The sequence below is a fragment of the Psammomys obesus genome, unplaced genomic scaffold (assembly GCF_907164565.1).
Source record: "Psammomys obesus unplaced genomic scaffold, mPsaObe1.curated_primary_1811, whole genome shotgun sequence".
Lineage (NCBI taxonomy): Eukaryota > Metazoa > Chordata > Mammalia > Rodentia > Muridae > Psammomys > Psammomys obesus.
This window is the reverse complement of record NW_026596131.1, coordinates 4,502,702-4,522,649: the sequence shown is the minus strand read 5'-3', so window position 1 is coordinate 4,522,649 and position 19,948 is coordinate 4,502,702. Positions and strand designations below refer to the sequence as shown.

The window sequence follows — 19,948 nt, the reverse complement described above, 5'->3', positions numbered from 1 at the left end:
AGTGTATCAAAGCAGATGCTGAGACTCATAACCAAACCTTGGGCAGAGTGCAAGGAACCATATGAAAGAAGGGAGAGTTAGGAAGACTTGGAGAAGACAGGAGCTCCACAAGGACAAAATATATCTGGGCACAGGGGTCATTTCTGAAACTGACTCTCCAACCAAGGACCATGCATGGGTATAACCTAGAACCCCTGCTCAGACGTAGCTCATGGCAGCTCAGCATCCAAGGGGATTTTCCTAGTAAGGGGAACAGGGACTGTCTCTGCCATGAACTCAGTGACTGGATCTTTGACCTCCCCCTCACCCTGAGGGAGGAGTAGCCTTGCTAGACCACAGAGAAGGACACTGCAGTCCTGATGAGACCTGATAAACTAGGGTCAGGTGGAAGGGGAGGAGGACCTTCCCTACCAGAGGACTTAGAGAGGGGCAGGGGGGAGATGAGGGAGAAAGGGTGGGATTGGGAAAGGAATGAGGGAGGGGGCCACGGCTGGGATACAAAGTAAATAACCTGTGATTAATATAAAAAAATAAAAATTATAATAAAAAATAAATATACAATTTATAAAAAAAGAATTTTCTCTTTGGACATAGATGTTTTAAGCTATAAATTTTTCTTTACCTGAACTAAATAAATTTTGATGCATCATATATTTTGCTTTAAATCAGTTCAAAATATTTTCCTATTTTCTTTCTTTCATTGTCCTTGACTCATGAGTTATTTTTTTAAAGTCTGTTGTTTAATTTTCAAATATTTGAGTGTTTCCCAGATTTATTTTGTCATTTATTTCTAATTTATGATAATGTGGCTCAAAGAACATACTTAGAATACTTTTATTCCTTTTAAATTTATTGAGACTGTTCTTGTGGCCAAGCATCGCGTCTGTCCTGGAGAATGTTCCGTGCCTGCTTGCAGTCATTGGGTGGGGTGACAAAAATCACCACCCAAGTGTCTAATTCACCCAAGTGGCACAATCAAAAGCAATGCAGCATGATAGAAAATTTTCCAGCTCATATGAAAATGAAATTTTCCCAAAGAAGATGAGACAAGACCTCTGCTCTGAAAAGAACTGAACTGATCTGTAAGAATAAAAGTAGCCACAATGCCATCTAAGGTGTTCAAACAGAACTCACTGACTAGAAAGTATTCAGTGTATAGATGTTTCTGTTTTTATATTCCTTCATGCACAGGCTTTGAGACTTCCATTTGTTGAGAATTATCAATAACCCAGTCCTTCGGATTGCTCAGCAACCTTCCATATTATTTATTAGCTCTTGTCCAGCCTTTCATTTGTTGAAAAGCATTTGAATTACTGAAGTCTGGGATATATAAGAAGAAACTTTCTGCCAATATTGTGCATAAATTCTTGTTCCCACCTGTTTTTATTTCTCTTCAGTAAATACATAGAATACCTGCAAACAGCGGCTGGAGAGATGGTTTAGCCATTAAAAGCACTGGCTGATCTTCCAGAGGTCCTGAGTTCACTCCAGCAACCACATGGTGGCTCATAACCATCTAAAATAGAATTTGATACCCTCTTCTTTCTGATGCCCGCTTCTGTCTTGCAGGCAGCCATGCAAACAGAGCACTCATATGCACAAAACACATAAATAAATCTTTTTTAAAAGAGAATACCTGCCTACAGTATGTTTAGCTTATTAACTGGCAGTCTTCCAAAATGGAAACACTATATTACATGTTTTCTAAAACAAGTAATAGCTCCAACTGTATCACATTTTTGTGAGAACTTGATATTGTCCGCTCATCTTTATCATTTAGCCATTCTATCTAAAGAAGGGTGACAACCATTTTTGTTTTGGTTTGCATCTCACTAGTGAAATGTTCAGCATATTTTTATGTGCTTAGTGGTCTTTAGCATATCTTCTTTGAGGTGTCTATTCAATTTTTTGCCTATTTTTTATTGGGCTATTTGTCTTCTTACTGTATTATATTGATGTCTTTCATGTTTTAGAGAAAAATTCTTTGAAATATAGAAGAAATTAAAATATTTTCTCCCACTCTCTGGCCTTCCATTTTGATATTTATTGGAGTCTTTCATAGAGCAAAACCTTTAATTTGGAGAAGTCAATGTGGGAGTTTCAATTTAAATTGAATTTCCACTTTTATTGCATTGTGGTGAACAATATGTCTTTTTTGATATGTCAAGTTTTAAAAAATAAATGAAGTACTGTGTATGGTCCACTGAATTTTGTAACTGATTTACAAGAGTAAAAATTTAATGTGTTGTCTCTACATGATAGAAAGTAGAAAATTTATCTGGTTCATGCTCCCCAGTCTAATAGAAAAAGAAATATGAAAGTACCTGATGACTGTGATCTCTGTGTGCATCCCTAATACCTTTCCAACATGTGAGCCAAGCCGTCCCGCCTTTGATCTACAAACACATGCCCTTTGGTCTAGTTTACTGACTTGTATTAATTTTAATTTGTATGATGCTTTATTACAGTCATCCTTTATTTCCCCTGAAAATTTTTCGTCATCCGTTTAACAAAATTTTTGGTTAATTTTATTTTGGTCATGTCTTTTCTAAAAACATATTTGTGGATTAAAGTCTATTAAAACTAACACTACTCATTAAGCAGAAAAAGTTAACCTATTAATGTTTACAACTACAACAAAAGTGTACTTTGTTGTAGTCTGGAGGTTGTAGAGGATGTTGCATTGTCCTCTGCTCCCATTCTTTGGCAATATTCCCTCTGTGGTTCTACAGTGTGCATCTTGATTTGTTTAATGCCTCTTTTTTGTTGAATAATACATAGGCTTAAGCCAGTACCTAACTTCAACAAAGGTTGGCACAAAGGAACTTCCATATTCAGTGTGCCAGTTTTGCAAGCAGGTTATCGGCTAACCTGAGACTACAGGTCATGGGTAAACATCAGAGCAGCAGCCACCCCTTAGCCAATCCCAGGTTGAAGGTGTCAGGTTATAACCAAAGAAGGCAACTGGCAAAGTGGTAAAGTACACCAAGCAGGAAATAGCTGTTTGCAACTCCTGTCTTTTTGGTTATAAAAGCAACATTATGAGACCAGGGTGTTGTGGATTCTGAACCATTTTTATTCCACTATGGTACCTAGTTCTACAATCTTTTTTTTTTTTTTAAAAAAACATGATCCAGTAAACTTTACAAAGCTTAACTGGTCTCAATTGTTTTTTCTTTGTTTGTTTGTCTATTTTTCCCCCATCTCCTTAAAAATTTAAAACATTAACAGGCAATAAAAACATTATGAAAAGTGAGGCAGTAGTGGTGCACACCTTTAGTCCCAGCACTTGTGAGACAGAGGCAGGTGGATCTCTGTGATGTAGAGGGCAGCCTGGTCTAAAAAGCAAGTCTAGGACAGCCAAGGCTACCCAGAGAAACCTTATCTCGAAAAAACCAAAAACAAACAAAAACAAAAAACAAAAACAAAATAACCAAACTACACAATGAAAGAAAGACAACATAATTCCTAATCAAGTTTTAATGTAAAAAACATTGAGTGTGTGAAAGATGAGAAGGAGTATATATGGAAGTTAGAGGATAAGTATGGTGGTATTCTCTTCTTCCACTTTACGTGGGTTCTAGGAATCAAACTTATGTTTTCAGGCTTGAGTGTAATAGCAATTCTGGAAGTTTGGTTTCTTTAAACAACACAGAAATATTATAAGACTATGTTTGTTTGTTTGTTTGTTTTAATCCCAGGTGTGGGGATTTGGGACTGCTTTGGGCTGTCTGCAGCAGTTGACTATGATTTGTCTCTTGCTCTAGTAGAGGTGTGGTGTTGCCAGCTGCAAATAGTTTCTGTGATTGTGTACTGTTTAGAATTCTATGGACTTTTCAGAGAGTATATACATGCTAGTTCCCTGAGAGGTGGAGAGGGTTGTTGGTTACAGTTTGTTGAATAGTCATGTCTGAAGAAGAAGAAGAGAAGGAGGAGGAGAAGGAGGAGGAAAAAGAAGGAAGAAGAAAAGAAATAAAAAGGAGGAGAAAGAAGAAGAAGAAGAAGAAGAAGAAGTAAGAAGAAGAATAAAGAAGAAATTAAATATCTTAATGGATAATTTGCCCCAAGAAGCTCAATGCCCCTAATCAGGAAGAAGTACTTGAATAATAACATCACCCCTTCCTGATCCCTGACTTTATGCACAGATCTCTTTCCTTTCTTCCCTATTCTTTTTTTTTCCTCTCATATCTAGTATTAGGGGGTTGAAAGGGTGGAAGAAAAATGGTGGAGAAGGGTGGAAGAAAGAGGAACCCACCAAGTATCTAATGACAGTCACGCCTGAGCTATCTGCTGCCCCCTCAGGCTTTTGTTTTCTTTTCAACAGGATCTCTTATGCAGCACTGGCTGTCAGGAATTTCACTGTATAGACCAAACTCGTCTCAAAATCACAGAGATTCACCTGCCTCTGCCTCCAGAGTGCTGGGTTTAAAGCTATGTGCCACTACACCCAGCTTCAGATTTCAAGATTACTTTAAGCTATGTTTCTCTGGTTTTAGCAGTCTTATGAGCTTCACATATTAGTGACAGAGTCTTACATACTTTGCTCTTCTCACTATCCATAAACCTCTTCTTTTCGCCACTGCTATACTGATGCCCAAACTCACCATCTCAGTGAGGCTAGCCAGTGTTGGACCAGTAAGCTATTTCTCCTAGCCCTATGAATCTATCTGTTAACCTTTGTTAGCTTACTGCAGAGACTGCATTTTAATTTGTTAATGAGAGTAGAGAATCTGTTCATGTCTGTCTGTATTGTGTGCACAGATGGGGTGTGCATATGGGTGCACATGCAAGTAGAGACTAGACGATGATATCAGGGATCTTTCTCAGTCAATCCCCACCTAAATTTTTTTCTTATTATTTATGTGGATGCTTTACCTGTCTTTAAGCCTATATACGACATATGTACAGTGTCCTCAGAGGCCAGAAAAGGGTGTCGGATTTTCTGGAACTGGAATTATAGCCAATTGTGAGCTGCCATGTGGGATCTGGGAATAGAACCTAGGACCTTTGAAGAGCAACCAGTGTTCTCAGAGGCTAAGCAATCTCTCTTTTATTTTTTTCTTGTTTATTAGATGTTAACTGAGGAACATCCATATGATTCTTTACATCAATAAATCTTTTTTCTTTATCTCTTCTTTTATTTTTTATACTTAAATTTTTATTTTTTTAATATTAGTTACAGTTTATTAACTTTGTATCCCAGCTGTATCCCCCTCTGTCATTCCCTCCCAACCCCACCCTCGCTCCCTCATCTTCTCACTGCCCCTTTCTAAGTCCACTGATAGGGGAGGACCTCCTCCCCTTTCATCTGACCCTAGCTTATCAGGTATCTTCAGGTCTGGCTGTAAACTCCTCTTCTGTGGCCTAGCAGGGCTGCTCCTCCCTCTGGTGGAAGGGCGAGGTCAAAGAGCCAGTCACTGAGTTCATGTCAGAAATAGTACCTGTTCCCCTTTCTAGGGAACCCACCTGGATACTGACTTTAGCTTTTAAGACGGTCTCTCACTGAGTCTAGAGCTCACCAATTCAACCAGCTTGTTTGCTCACAAGCTCTAGGGATTGGCTGTCTCTGTCTCCTTCCTATGCCTGGTTGCTGAGCTAGAAGTACAGAAGTGTGAGACCTTGCATGGCTTCTCCATGGTTGACGGGTTCAGATGTAGGACCATAGGCCTGTGTGGCAAGCACTTCACAGTCATTTCCTAGCTTGTTCAATTTCTTAAATTTGTATTTTTATAACATATATACCTTCTTTTTGGAAAATCAATTCACTTCATGTTCTTTTTTATAATAAGATTTTTTTAGTATCATTTAAATTCATTTCTACTTTAATAGATCTTTGTTTGATGCAGCTTTTATATGATGGTATTCCTATGTGTGGAAAGCTTGTGCTTCATCTCTAGATAAATGTCTTCATGGAATGTTTTTAGAGATAATTAAGGTATGTGTGTGTGTGCGTGTGTGTGCATATGTGTGTGTGTGCACTTTTTCTGTTATCTTGTCAGTGAAAAACTCCTTGGTTATTGATTAAATTAAAATTCAATTTTAATTTTTTCTTCTCAAACTGTGAAACACTACTCTATCATCTTTCTAATTCCTTTACTAGTACTGTAATGCCTAGAAAGTTATAGAACATTTATTTTACCCTGGAAGTTCAATTCTTTTCCATGACATACCCAAGTTTCATTATAATATTTTTTTCATTATAATATTTTTATATGTGGCCCATATAAAGGTACTATTTTTCTTACACCTTCTCTGAATTCTTCCACAGGTAATTTTCAGAGTTGTGCTTTTACATTGTGAGTACTGAATGCAAAAACTGTACACTGGGTCTACAGTGTTCTCTGAAATTCTATTATTTGATGGTTTTGTTTTCTTAATCACCCAAGAAATGACCTTGTTAGTGTTATGCCATCAGCTCTAAGTGCACTTATTGACCCAAAGTTGAGCATAATAGCTTTTCACAAAAACTTGTTCTACCAGCCTAGGTACTAGCAAACACCTTTTATTTAGCCTAAAATTCTTGGTAGTATGTTTTGATACTCGGCATGGAGCTTTCTTTTTTGATAATTTCTATATTTGTTTCATTTAAGCTTCAGAGAGCTTCCTATCAGCTCCATGAAATATCTGGGCCAGATATGCAGTCCAGGGCCAAATGGAACAGGAACTGAAAGTCACATCCTCGCAACAGGGATGGAAAGTCTCTGCTGCCCAGCACAAAATCCCCAAAGAAAACAGAAAAACAGAGACCCGCAACCCATACTCCCAGTGTGAAACCCCATAAATCAGCCTTACTGGAAATCACAACTGAGAAAGGAAGATCAAAACAAACAGTTTCAAACATAAAGCTTATAGGTGTTGTTCAAGGCCGTTCCCAACATTCGCATTGCTTGGTGCTCCTAAGTGCAGCTGAGGTGGAACACAGCACTACTACTTTCTGCTCCAGCCATTGTGCTGCCTAACTTTTATGTCAACTTGACAGGACCCAGAGTCATTCAGAGGGAACCTCAGTTGAGAAAATGAGTGCGGGGTCATTTTCTTAATTAATAATTGATGGGTGAGGGCCCAGCCCATTGTGCATGGGGCCACTCATCAGAGAGTGGTCCTTGGTGCTATTAAGAAGGTGGACTAAGCAAGCCATGAAGAGGAAGCCCATAGCAGCACTCCTCCGTGGCTTCTGCATTGGTTCCTACCCTATATGAATTCCTGCTCAGGACCTTCAAGGATTAATTGTGATGTAGAAGTATAAGCAAAATAACCCCTTTCCCCCCCAAGCTGCTTTTGGTCCTAGTGTTTTATCATAGCAACAGAAACCCTCATTATTACAGAAAGTACTGTAAAGTAATCTAAATGTACTTACTACAATAGCTGATTATTAATATGTGGTCATTCTCATATGTAAAATGTGTTTAACATTAAAATATACTAATTAAACAAAACACAAAAATAATAGTGTAATAGTAAATATAACAAGTCAAACGATAATAACAGATAGAAGCTTTTAGTACTTACATAATCTCTTCTTTTAAAAATTTATTCTTTGCGTTTTAGTCAGGGTCCTCTCTCTTGATTAGTTTCTTTAGATTATACAGATTTTAGTAGGTTTATCCTATGTTATATGTCTATATGAGTGAGTATATACCATGCGTGTCTTTCTGCTTCTGGGACAGCTCACTCAGGATGATCCTTTCCATTACCATTTACCTGCAAATTTCATGATTTCCTTATTTTTCATTGCTGAGTAATACTCCATTGTATAGATGTACCACAATTTCTGCATCCATTCTTCAGTTGAGGGGCATCTGGGCTGTTTCCAGCTTCTGGCTATTACAAATAAAGTTGCTACAAACATGGTTGAGCAAATGTCCTTATCGTGTACTTGAGCCTCTTTTGAATATATGCCTAGGGGTGGTATGGCTGGATCTTGAGGAAGCACTATTCCTAGTTGTCTGAGAAAGCACCAGATTGATTTCCATTGTACAAGTTTACATTCCCACCAGCAGTGGAGGAGGGTTCCCCTTTCTCCACAACCTCTCCAGCATGTGTTGTCACTTGAGTGAGGACCCTGACTAAAACGTTCAATCCCCATCTGGAAAGGCAAAGAGGATGGACATCAGAAGAAGAAAAAAACAGGAAACAAGCTAGGAACCTGCCACAGAGGGCCTCTGAAAGGCTCTGCCCTGCAGACTATTAAAGCAGACGCTGAGACTTATGGCCAACTGTTGGACAGAGTGCATGGAATCTTATATAAGAAGTGGGAAATAGTAAGAGCTGGAGAGGACAGGAACTCCACAAGGAGAGCAACAGAACCAGAAAATTTGAACACAGGGGTCTTCCCAGAGACTCATACTCCAACCAAGTAGCAGGCATGAAGATAACCTAGAACCTCTGCATAGATGTAGCCCATGGCAGTTTAGTGTCCAAGTGAGTTACATAGTAATAGGAAGAGGGACTGCCTCTGACATAATCTGATTGGCCTGCTCTTTGATCACCTCCCCCTAAGGGGGGAGCAGCCTTAACAGGCCACAGAAGATGACAATGCAGCCACTCCTGATGTGATCTGATAGACTAAGAGCAGAAGGAAGGAGAGGAGGACCTCCCCTATCAGTGGAATTGGGGAAGGGCATGCACAAAGAAGGGGGAGGGAGGGTGGGATCTGGGATCAGGAGGGGAGGAGGGAGGGACGGAGGGAGGGGCTTATGGGAGGATACAAAGTGAATAAAGTATAATTAATAAAATTAAAAAAATAGTTTTCCAAAAAAAAAAAATTATTCTTTGCTGGGCAGTGGTGGCAGACACCTTTAATCCAGCATCCAGGAGGCAGAGGGAGGCAGATCTCTGTGAGTACAAGTCCAGCCTCATCTACACAAGTTCCAGAACAGCTAAGGCTATATAAAAAACCCTGTACTGAAAAGCCAAAAAATGAAAATTATTCTAGGATCATTTCATGCAGGTATAAAATTACATATTTTTTCACTAAACATTAATATATACTTAATATCCATATTATCGTGACATTACATGTACATATAAATTATAATGTTAATTTTTTCTTATGTAATCAAAAGATTTTATTTTCTACATAGATTATAAATGGGGATTATATACGAAATATTATATAAATTGAAATAATCTGCATAAAATTAGTTTCTTAGTTTCTATTATTTGTAAAATAATAAATTGTCACAAGACAAAACAAAAACCTCACAAAAACTTACAAGAACTAGAAACAACTTATGTTCTCTTGAATTGCCCATTGAAAGGATCTCTCATGACTGATCACTAAAATAGATTCAACCTGGTCAAGTTACATCCTTGTTTCACAGAAGTCAATATTTGGTGGTGGCTTTTCCTGGCAGGTTCATCCATCCCCCAGGCAATATGCTTTGGTCATTACTACACTTCCTGAAGGGACTTTAGGACTTTTAAATGATCTTTCTGGCTTCAAAGGTGAGTTAAGAGATCATATCCCATTTCATTCTCAACCTCTGACCCAACTGTATTGCTACTTTTGACACAACTTTCTTTTTCTCACTATATATAGCCCTGGCTGGCCTGGAACCTGCAAGCCTGGAACTCATAACCATACCCAGTCCTTATACTTGATTACACACATTCATGTGAGCATGCGTCATGTAGTTACCGTGAAGGTCTTGTGGAGGCAGCTGGAGTCCTTGAAGCTGGAACCACAGGTTGTGGTGATCCAGGCGTGTGCATAGTGGGAAGAGAACTCTGTAAAGCCAGTATATGCTTCTGACTGCTGAGCCATCACTCCAGCACCAACAGCACGTTTAAAAACTGAAATGCTTCTGAAGATGATCATGCCTCACCTGCTCTTTCATGTCAGCATAGACCTTCTCAGAGTTCACTTCCACCTGCCGCTTAAACTCCTCCAGGGCGGCATCTGCCTGCTGGGCCTGCAACCTCTGAACTTCAGTCACACGGCTGAGCTGCTCCTCCTTCTCCCTACGGAGTTCATAAAGCTTCAGAATTACATAAGAAGGAGTTGAGGTGAGGAAAAGGAAAAGGCAAAAATCCAAAATTTTTAAATGTATTTTTTATAAATTAAAAAAACGAGGCTTCAATAAAAGAATAATAATTAGTTCTCTCGAACAAATTCAGATTGCATTTCCTGATAGTCTATGAAACTTCTCTTTCAAAACTGACAACCTCTCTGAGGGAAAGAACAAATACACAGAATATGTATTTTGATGAGAATGTAACTACATTCATAGATTCCCCTGAGAAAACGATCTATTTCATCTATTGTTTAATAGATAAAATGTAGCAAAGCTATACAATGGAATATTATTCAGACTTAAAAATTAGGAACATTTTTGATATATACTATGACATGGAGATTATATATATGTATATATATATATATAAACTTCAAAATATTAAGGCAAGTAAAAGAAGTCAGTCATGAAAAAAAATATGTTATTTATGTAAAAAAAAAGAGAACTAAAAAGAAAACCTATATTCAAAGAATAGATTTGTTGTTGCTGGGCCTAAGGGAATGTGAGAGAAGAAATTGGTTACTTAACGGATATGTGGTTTCCTTTTGAGTAATGAGTAGGATAGGGAATTGAACAGTGGTGATAGTTAAACATTCCTCTTTAAAATCTAACAAATTATGCTCTTTAAACAAGTGAGTGTAGCTGCACACAGTGACTCATGCCTGTAATCCTAGCACTTGGTGAGGCAGAGGCAGGTGCATCTCTGTGTGTTTAAGGCTAGCCTGGTCTATAAAGTGAGTCCAGGACAGCCAAGGCTATACAGAGAAACTCTGTCTCAGAAAACCAAAGCCAACCAACCCCCCTCCCCCAACAACAGAACAAGCGAGGTGAAGAGAATAGCGTCTGGATTCTATTGTAGTTTTAAAATGAATGATGCCAGACCGAAAGATATGCGTATCATCAGTTGCCCTGTAGACGGTCAAGGTAGCACGGCCATACACTAGTCTGAAGCTGCTTTACTAATTCACTTGCCTAGACCCAACAGCCACCCATCCAGTCACACATTATACCGAAACCAGGCTGTCACAAAGCAACAGAACTCTTCCCATGTTGACAGATGAAAGAAAAATGAAGCCACTGATTTATAAATGTATTCAAGTTCTTAAGTTCTGACTAGGTTCTGTGCATTGGACAAAATATTTGTATGTATAATTTTTCATTTCTCATCACAGAAAGTCCAAGTAAGAGATATTATACCCTTTCTATCACAGAACAGAAAACTGATGCTTAGACTCATTTCCAAAATGATCCTCCCTGTGGGAGCTCGAGCCAGGACTCCATAGCTGGACATTGGTTCCAGAGCTCCTGCTGGCGGCGGCCTCACTGAGCTGCTTTCCTGATTAACGAGGCTCATCTTCCCTACTAGGTAAGTTCACACGCACACAAAACAGTGCCTATTACTAACTGTAACAACGAATGCTGGGAGATAGAGCAATTTAACTCAAGTGAATCAATAGGTCAACTTTATCACAATGGGAAGAAAAGACCTTCCTGAACCATTACAGCACTCTTTTAAAAGGTGAGCAAAAAATCCTTGAGCTTTCTGGAGTTGCTCAGATGTGCGTTTATAAACATCCCTCTAAGATATATCATGTATAGCTTTCCCTGATTCCAAACTGGAAATCTTTTTCAAAGCCTGAGCGGCTGACAGACTGATAGAAAGACGTAGCATGAAGATTTCATTTAAGCAGGGCTCTCCAGTCTCTTTATACTCAGACAGCATATGCAGGGGCTACTGTTCTCTCTGGATCCCATCACCACTCTACCTTCGTCTGGGCATGGCATATCTGTACCTAAGGAACCCTTCCCACATAGGATGAATGAACAAACCATGAATCTTCATTTTCATGTAAGGACCACCTGTTTCTACTTATCCCTTTAAATCCTCTACATCTTTCTTGTTAGACTCCCAATAATAATCCCTGCAGTACACACCCATGACAAACCAATGTTTTCACTGGGATCCCTCTTCCTTTCCTTTATAATGATAGCCACCATTAGTATGCCCTAGGGGTTTAAGGCGGCTCCAAGGCATGTGACCCCAAGCATGGGAACAAAGTCATCCTCAGCAGGTAGCAGGCCGGTGCTGCCCACGGCTACTGCACTTTACAGCAGCGGGGTACAGACTTCCAGGACTTTGGAAACCTTTCTTTCAGGCCGTCATTTTATGGAGTGTGTGCGTGCACGCGTGCACACATGCGCCCACCTGCACGAGCATGAGGACTAGTAGACTGTGTGTACAGGTGCCCGTGCTTATGTTGGGTGTGTACGTGAAAGCCAAAGGGCAACCTCGGTGTACTCAGACATCAGGTCTACGCAGACACCCCCGTTTTTGTTGTTGTTTGAAAGTCTCTCTCTGGTCTGAAACTCATCAAGCAGGTTAGGCTGGCTGGCCCCAGAGCCTGGGGAGGTTCTTGGCTCTACATTCCTAGGCCTAGGATTGCAAGTATGAACCACCACACTCAGCTTTTTTCACATGGGTTCTGTGGACCAACCTCCTGTTCTCATTCCTGCACAGCAAGCACTTTACCAACTAAGACATCTCCTCAGCCCCAACTTTTTCATATTTAATAGGAAAAAAAAAACCTATCATTTTGTCTACTATCTTTCTGAAATATTTTAAAGCGAATGTCTTCGAGGTTGGAGTTCTCAGTTGCAAGACTCCAGAGTCAGTAATGATTTTTGCCATTTAACATTAAAGCTCTTAGAAAACGTTGATTAATAACATACCATGTAGAAGACTGACCCTAAGACATCATATAAAAGGTCAAGCACGGTGATGGTTACTGGAGCTTTAATTTAGTTTGGTGCACCCATACTCACTACAGTACTCTGCCTAAGACTCAGAAAGCCTGGAGCTGTATGTACAACTCAGTATATATACTGAATAAATTGACCTTTTAAATATTTGCATATTGAAACTGCATATAGGAACACTATAAAGTCATATAACTGTGCCAACTACCACAATCAAAGCTTCAGGAGGCAAAAGGATCTTCCCTGTTAAGAAGGTCCTGAGTGGCAGCAAGAGGCTATTTGTTTTGTTTTCTTGGAAGTAGGCTCCAACAGAAAAGCAGTTATGCAGGGTAACTGATGACCACACTAAAGCGTCGGGTTAGGCATGGCAAGGGCTATTTATCCATTGATCAGAGATTACAGTGACTAACTTATGTAATTCTTTAAGTTTTGAGACACTCTTGAAAACATTTGATAAATGTTTCAGATGAAAATTCATAGAAATGTATAGGTAAGTCTATACATAGAAAAATAGTACTAAACAATGTTTGAAAACATCAAATATTTAAACCATACAGTTTAAAAAAATGTACCATTTAATTAGCCCAAAGAAAATTCTACTAACAAATCTACTACCCAGATAAGACCCGACTCTATGCCTATGCCTGGCAACTCCCCTTAAAGCACAGCCAGTGGCCACAAACTGCACCCCATCCCTGGGGCTCCATATTCAGCCCACAACTTTGACAGAAGATGTCTGCTTTCCCGGAGGCCACACTGGTTCTAGAGACCCCACACTCTCCAAAACTATTCAGTATAGCAGTTGAAATTCTGGCTAGAGCAATAAGACAAGGAGCTCAAGGGAATACAAATTGGAAAGGAAGACATCAAAGTATTGCTATTTGCAGATGATATGATAGTATACATAAGTGACCTGAAAATTCTACCAGGGAACTCCTGCAGCTGAGAATCATTTTCAGGGAAATGCCTGGATACAAAATTAACTTAAAAAAAAAATCAGCAGCCCTCCTATATAAAAGCAATAAATGGCCTGAGAAAGAATTAGTGAAACAACACACTTCACAATAGCCACAAATAATAAAAATATTTTAGTATAACTCTAATCAAGCAAGTGAAAGACCTGCATAACCAGAACCTCAAGTCTCTGAAGAAACAAACTGAATAAGATCTCAGAAGATATAAAGATCTCCCATGCTCATGAATTGGCAGGATTAACATAGTAAAAATGTCCAGCTTACAGATATATATCTTACAATATACAGATTCAATGCAATTCCCATCAAAATTCCAACACAATTTTTTTATGGACCTTGAAAGAGCAACTCTCAACTTCATATGGAAAAACAACAGCAACAACAACAAACCAGTGTATCTAAAACAATCCTATACAACAAAAGAACTTCTTGGTGTATCACCATCCCTAATTTCAAGCTGTACTATAGAACAATAGTAATAAAAACCATATGGTATTGGCAAAACCAAACCAAACAAAACCAGGCAGGTTGATTAATGGAATCTAATTGAATATCCAGAAATAAACCCACATACCTCCAGTCCAAGTGGATCAAAGACCTCAACATAAAATCAGATATACTGAACCTGATAGAAGAGAAAGTGAAAAATAGCCTTGAACACATTGACACAGGAGCCAGCTTCCTGAAGAAGGGCTGATATGAACATATATATTTATATATATATAAACTCAAGAAAGTATACATCAAAAAAAATCCCCAAATAATCCAATTTAAAAATGGGGTAAAAGAAACACTTAAAGAAATGTTCAACGTCCTTAGTCATCAGGGAGATGCAAATCAAAATGACCCTGAGATTTCACCTTATACCCATCAGAATGGCTAAGATAAAAAACTAAAGTGACAATACATGCTGGAGAGGTTGTGGAGAAAGGAGAACCCTCCTCCATTGCTGGTGGGAATGCAAACTTGTACAAGCACTTTGGAAATCAATCTGGTGCTTTCTCAGACAATTAGGAATATTGCTTCCTCAAGATACAGCTATACCACTCCTAGGCATATATCCAAAATATGCTCAAGTATACAACAAGGACATTTGTTCAACCATGTTCATAGCCAGAACCTGGAAACAACCCAGATGTTCCTCAACGGAAGAGTGGATACAGAAATTGTGGTACATTTACACAGTGGAATACTACTCAACAATTAAAAACAAGGAAACCATGAAATTTGCAGGCAAATTGTGGGATCTAGAAAAGATCATCCTGAGTGAGGTATTCCAGAAGCAAAAAGACACACATGGTATATACTCACTTATAAGTGGATATTAGACATATAATATAGGATAAACCTACAAAAGTTCTCACTCAGGAAGACAAATGGGATGGAAATTGGGGGAGGGGGAAGACAGGAAACAGGACAGGAGCCTACCACAGAGGGCTTCTGAAAGAATACTTTGCAGGGTATCAAAGCAGATGCTGAGACTCACAACCAAACTTTGGGCAGAGTGCAGGGAATCTTATGAAAAAGAGGGGAGATAGTAAGACCTAGAGATACAGGAGTTCCACAAGGAGAGCAACAGAACCAAATATCTGGTCACAGGGGTCTTTTCTGAGACTGATACTCCAATCAAGGACCAATCATGGAAATAACCTGGAACCCCTGCTCAGATGTAGCCCATGGCAGCTCAGTATCCAGGTGGGTTCTCCAGTTAGGGGAGCAGGGACTGTCTCTGACATGAACTCAGTGGCTAGCTCTTTGACTACCTCCCCCTAAGGGGGGAGCAGCCTTGCCAGGCCACAGAGGAGGAAAATGCAGCCAGTACTGAGGAGACTTGATAAGCTAGGGTCAGATGGAAGGAGAGGAGGACCTCCCCTATCGGTGGACTTGGAGAGGGATCATGGGAGGAGATGGGGGAGGGAGGGTGGAATTGGGAGGGAATGAGGTAGGGGGCTACAGCTGGGATACAAAGTGAACAAACTGTAATTAAGATATAAAAAAATAAAAATTTAATTAAAAATGGGGTACAGATATAAACAGAGAATTCTCGACAAAGAAATCTCTAATGGCTGAGAAACACTTAAGGAATGTTCAATATCCTTAGCCACCAGGGAAATGTAAATCAAGATGACTGAATTTTATTTACACTAATCAGAATGACTAAGACCCAAAACTTCAGTGACAGTTTGTGCTGGTGAGGATGTGGAGCAAGGGGAACACTCCTCCATTGCTGGTGGGAGTGCAAACTTGTACAGCCACTTTGAAATCAATGTGGCAGTTTCTCAGAAAATTGGGAATGGATCTAACTCAAGATCCAACTATACAACTCCTGGGCATATACCCAAAACATCATAAAACAAGGACACTTGCCCAACTATATTAATAGCAGCTTTACTCGTAAAAGCTGGAAACTAGAAACAACCCTCACCTGGAGATTGGATAAAGAAAATGTGGCACATTTATATAATGGAATACTACTCAGTCATTAATCAGAATGACAACCTGAAATTTGCAGGCAAGTGGATGGAACTAGAAAAGATCATTCTGAGTGAGGAAACCCAAATCCAGAAAGACAAACATGGTACGTACTCACTTGGAAGTAGATATTACCTATAAAGCAATGGATAACCACACTACAATCCACAAACCCAAAGAGCTAATTAACAAAGAAGGCTCAAGAGGGAGCTGTGCAAATCTCAATGAAGAGGAAATAGAATAGACATCATGGGTGAATAGGGAAGGGGGGAATAAATGGGGAAAGGGATTTAGGTATAGGAACAGGAGGGATCAGGTCCAAGGAGGTCAAACGGTAAGAGTACTGGGAGAGGCAACTGGAACTCAGGAGCAGGGGAAGCATCTCTAGGATGAACTAGAAACCTAGGTCAATGGAAACTCCTAGGAATCTATCAGGGTGACACTAACTAAGACTCCTAGCAATAGGGGATATGGAGCCTGAAATGGTCGTCTCCTGTAACGAGGCAAGACTTCCAATGGAGGGACTGGGACACCAAGCCCTCCATAACCTTCGACCTACAATTTGTCCTGCCTATAGGATGTGGAAGGTTAAAGATGGAATAGAAATTGAGGGAATGGCTAACCACTGACTGGTCCAACTTGAAATCTATGCCATAAGAGGGAGCCCACCCCTGCCATTGTTAATGATGTCCTGCTACAATTGCAGACAGGGCCCTTGCTAACCATTATCCAAGAGGCTTCACTCAGCAACTGATGAAAACAGATGTGGAGACCCACAGCCAAACATCAGGTGGAGCTGAAGGATTGTAGGTCACCAGAAGAAAACCTACAGAATCAACTAACCTAAGTCCATAAGGGGCTCACAGAGACTGCCCACCAAAGAGCATGCACGGGACTGACATAGGCCCTTTGCACATATTTAACAGTTGTGCATCTTGGTCTTCATGTGGGACTCCTAGCAGTGGGAGTAGGGGCCTTCTCTGACTCTTTTGCCCCAACTAGGCTGCCTCATCTAACCTCAATAGAAGATGAGCCTAGTCCTGTTGCAACTTGAAACTCATGGGAGGCCTGTTCTTTTCTGGAGAGAAGGGGAAGAGGAGTGGACAGGGAGAGGAGATGTGTGGGAGAAGGACTGGGAGGAGAGGATGGAGGAGAAACTACAGTTGGGATGTAAACTTTAACTAACTAACTAACTAACTAACTAACTAACTAACTAACTAACTAACTAACTAATTAATTAGAAATACACAACCTAGAGCTGAAACACACCTTTGGAAAATTTTCATTTTGTGTGTAATAATTCACATGAGGTATTTAAACACTTTAAATTTAATAAGACAAATCTTTTCTTCACATTTTGCCAGTTCCATTTGCAACTAGGTTCAGCATATAAAATCATAAGCTTTAGCCATCATCATTATGTTTCATAGATCATTTAAAATGTTCAAATAAAATGTCAGTGCTAAAGCATGTTCTCAGTTCACAGTTTCTCTCTTGATTGACAAAAGAGTAGATAGCAAGCACAAGGGGCTAGAGAGGTGGACCAGTTGTTAGGAGCACAGATGGCCTGAGCTCAATCCCTAAACATTGGCAGGGGGCTCCTAACTGAACTCCAGTTCCACGAGGATCCATAGGCCTCTGGCCTCCATGGGTACCTGCATTCTTGTCCAAATACGCTGACATAGACACACACCCAGTTAAAAATTAAAAATAAGTTTATGAGAACGGCAAGGATGGGGAGATGTTAGAAACCAGACTAGTTTCCACGCCCTCCACACAGAGTACTCCAATCACACAGTACAAAGCTAACTGTCAAAGAAGCCTTTGTCGATGCAACTCAGTGATGCAGGCACACTCAGTGGCACTCATTTAGGAATTTTACATCTTAGTATAAATTGCCTTTATCTTAATTTAAATATAATGGATCATTTTAACGAGCCCCATTACGCTTATACAAGGTACTAAAACAGAAGTAAAACTTTAAGCCTTTACAGTCAAAAGTCTGTTCCTTGAGGTCATAAGAATGCTGCCTCTTTTAACCATGACCCCAAATAGTGCAGCATACAAGAGGCAAACAGAAAATGACTTTCAAGATTACTTTGCAGTGGACTTGTGAAGCTGAAGATTAATGCATCTCTCAAATGCCTTAAAGCTGGGCTTCCATGAAGATAAAAAGGTAGAAAGAAAATTTGCTTTTTAGCTCTGATTTATTTATGAAATTTTCCTCATCTAAGTACATAAAGGATAAAGAAAAAAGAAGCTGCATTCTTACCCAGCCACAACTCAGCTCAGATTAAAGGATGCTCTGAAGTGCATGATTATTTCAAAAAGGGCAATAAAATGCAGGGGACTAATGGACTACAATTTGGTATTTCTTGAGCTTTACAAGCTAACGTTTATGTGTGCAGGCCAACCCTAATTTGAAAATCTTCTTTGGCACATTTCTGTGGCAGCACTTTTGATAACGATGGCCGTGGTCCAACACATATTTATAAGGCTTCACATTACCGTATACTTCATTTGCTGCCAGCTTGGCATCCCTACTGGAAACTCCAAGAAAAACAAAACAAAACAAAAAACTTCAAACAAGCCTGGAAAACAGTTCGAAGTCTCCATTCCTTTCCATCTGGGCTTAGAGCATAAGCCTTTCAAGAGACAATATCACCTACCTTCTTGGCTGCCAAACAGAACCTAAATTAATTAGACTGTGTTAGTCAAAAAATGTCATACTATTCACTTAGCATGATAAAAAAGTACCACTTTATCATCTTTTTCATGAGACTCCAATACACACTGGCCTCCACTAATTCCTCTAAAACACGATCCATGCCACAGATTCTGCCACACTTGATACCTTCAGGTGTCAGAAAGGAATGCCTAATAAAACAAACATTAGTATTGGTTTTAATATTGACAAGATACCAATACTATCCCAACTGACTTGTAGAATTAACACAATACATGTGTTCAAGGTCAGAAGCCAAGTAATACAAGCAACAGAAAATATCCCAGGCAAGGAATGGGCTTGTTCCCGAAGCTCTCAAAGATCAAGGCTGGACAACACCTTGACTTTAGCTTCTCAGGTCTCATGGTGAACTTCTGACTTCTGGACCAGCAGGAAATAACTTGAAACTTTAGACACTATGTTTGTAGGGATTTGTTACAGCAACAATAGAAAAATAGTACAACATTTGCAATTATCAGACACAATGTGGTCAAGGGTATCGAAGATATTTAATATAAAATTCTTAAAACTTTTTGAAAAATACTATGGGAAACAGAAGATGAGTTGTGTATAGGGAAATTTTTAAAGTTAAATCGGGCAAAAAGATATGAATATAAATATATATTTATAAAATATAAATATTTATAAAGATATAAATCCAGTTGTATTTCTACAAATATTTAATTTGTGGTTTTTCAGTGATTTGACATCTAAATAACAAATCTAAAAAAACAATCTAAAAAGAATTCTTTCTCCAGAGGAGCTACATAAATAAAACATGAGCAAATGTAAGCTAATAAACCCGGGACTTCTGAAGACCACTGGTAAAGCTGAACACTGAGATGCTCAAGCCATCTCAGTACTGGTAGTGAAGTTACTATGGTTATAAACCAAGACTTCTGGAGACCAAAATGCTCAAAAAGCAGCCAACAACATAAAGGAATTCTACAGAATTCTCTTCTGACTGGAATTTAACAGTTCCAGAGACCCTGCTCCCAAGGCCA

At 39.3% G+C, this 19,948-nt stretch overlaps 1 protein-coding gene across 1 annotated transcript in view; it reads right to left on the bottom strand.

The window, feature by feature from the left end:
- Cep112 (centrosomal protein 112) overlaps nucleotides 1-19,948 on the bottom strand; it is a 382,050-nt gene that overhangs the window by 253,497 nt on the left and 108,605 nt on the right. Inside the window, 1 exon segment of the mRNA XM_055592186.1 lies at nucleotides 9,828-9,963. Coding sequence (XP_055448161.1) covers nucleotides 9,828-9,963 — 136 coding nt within the window.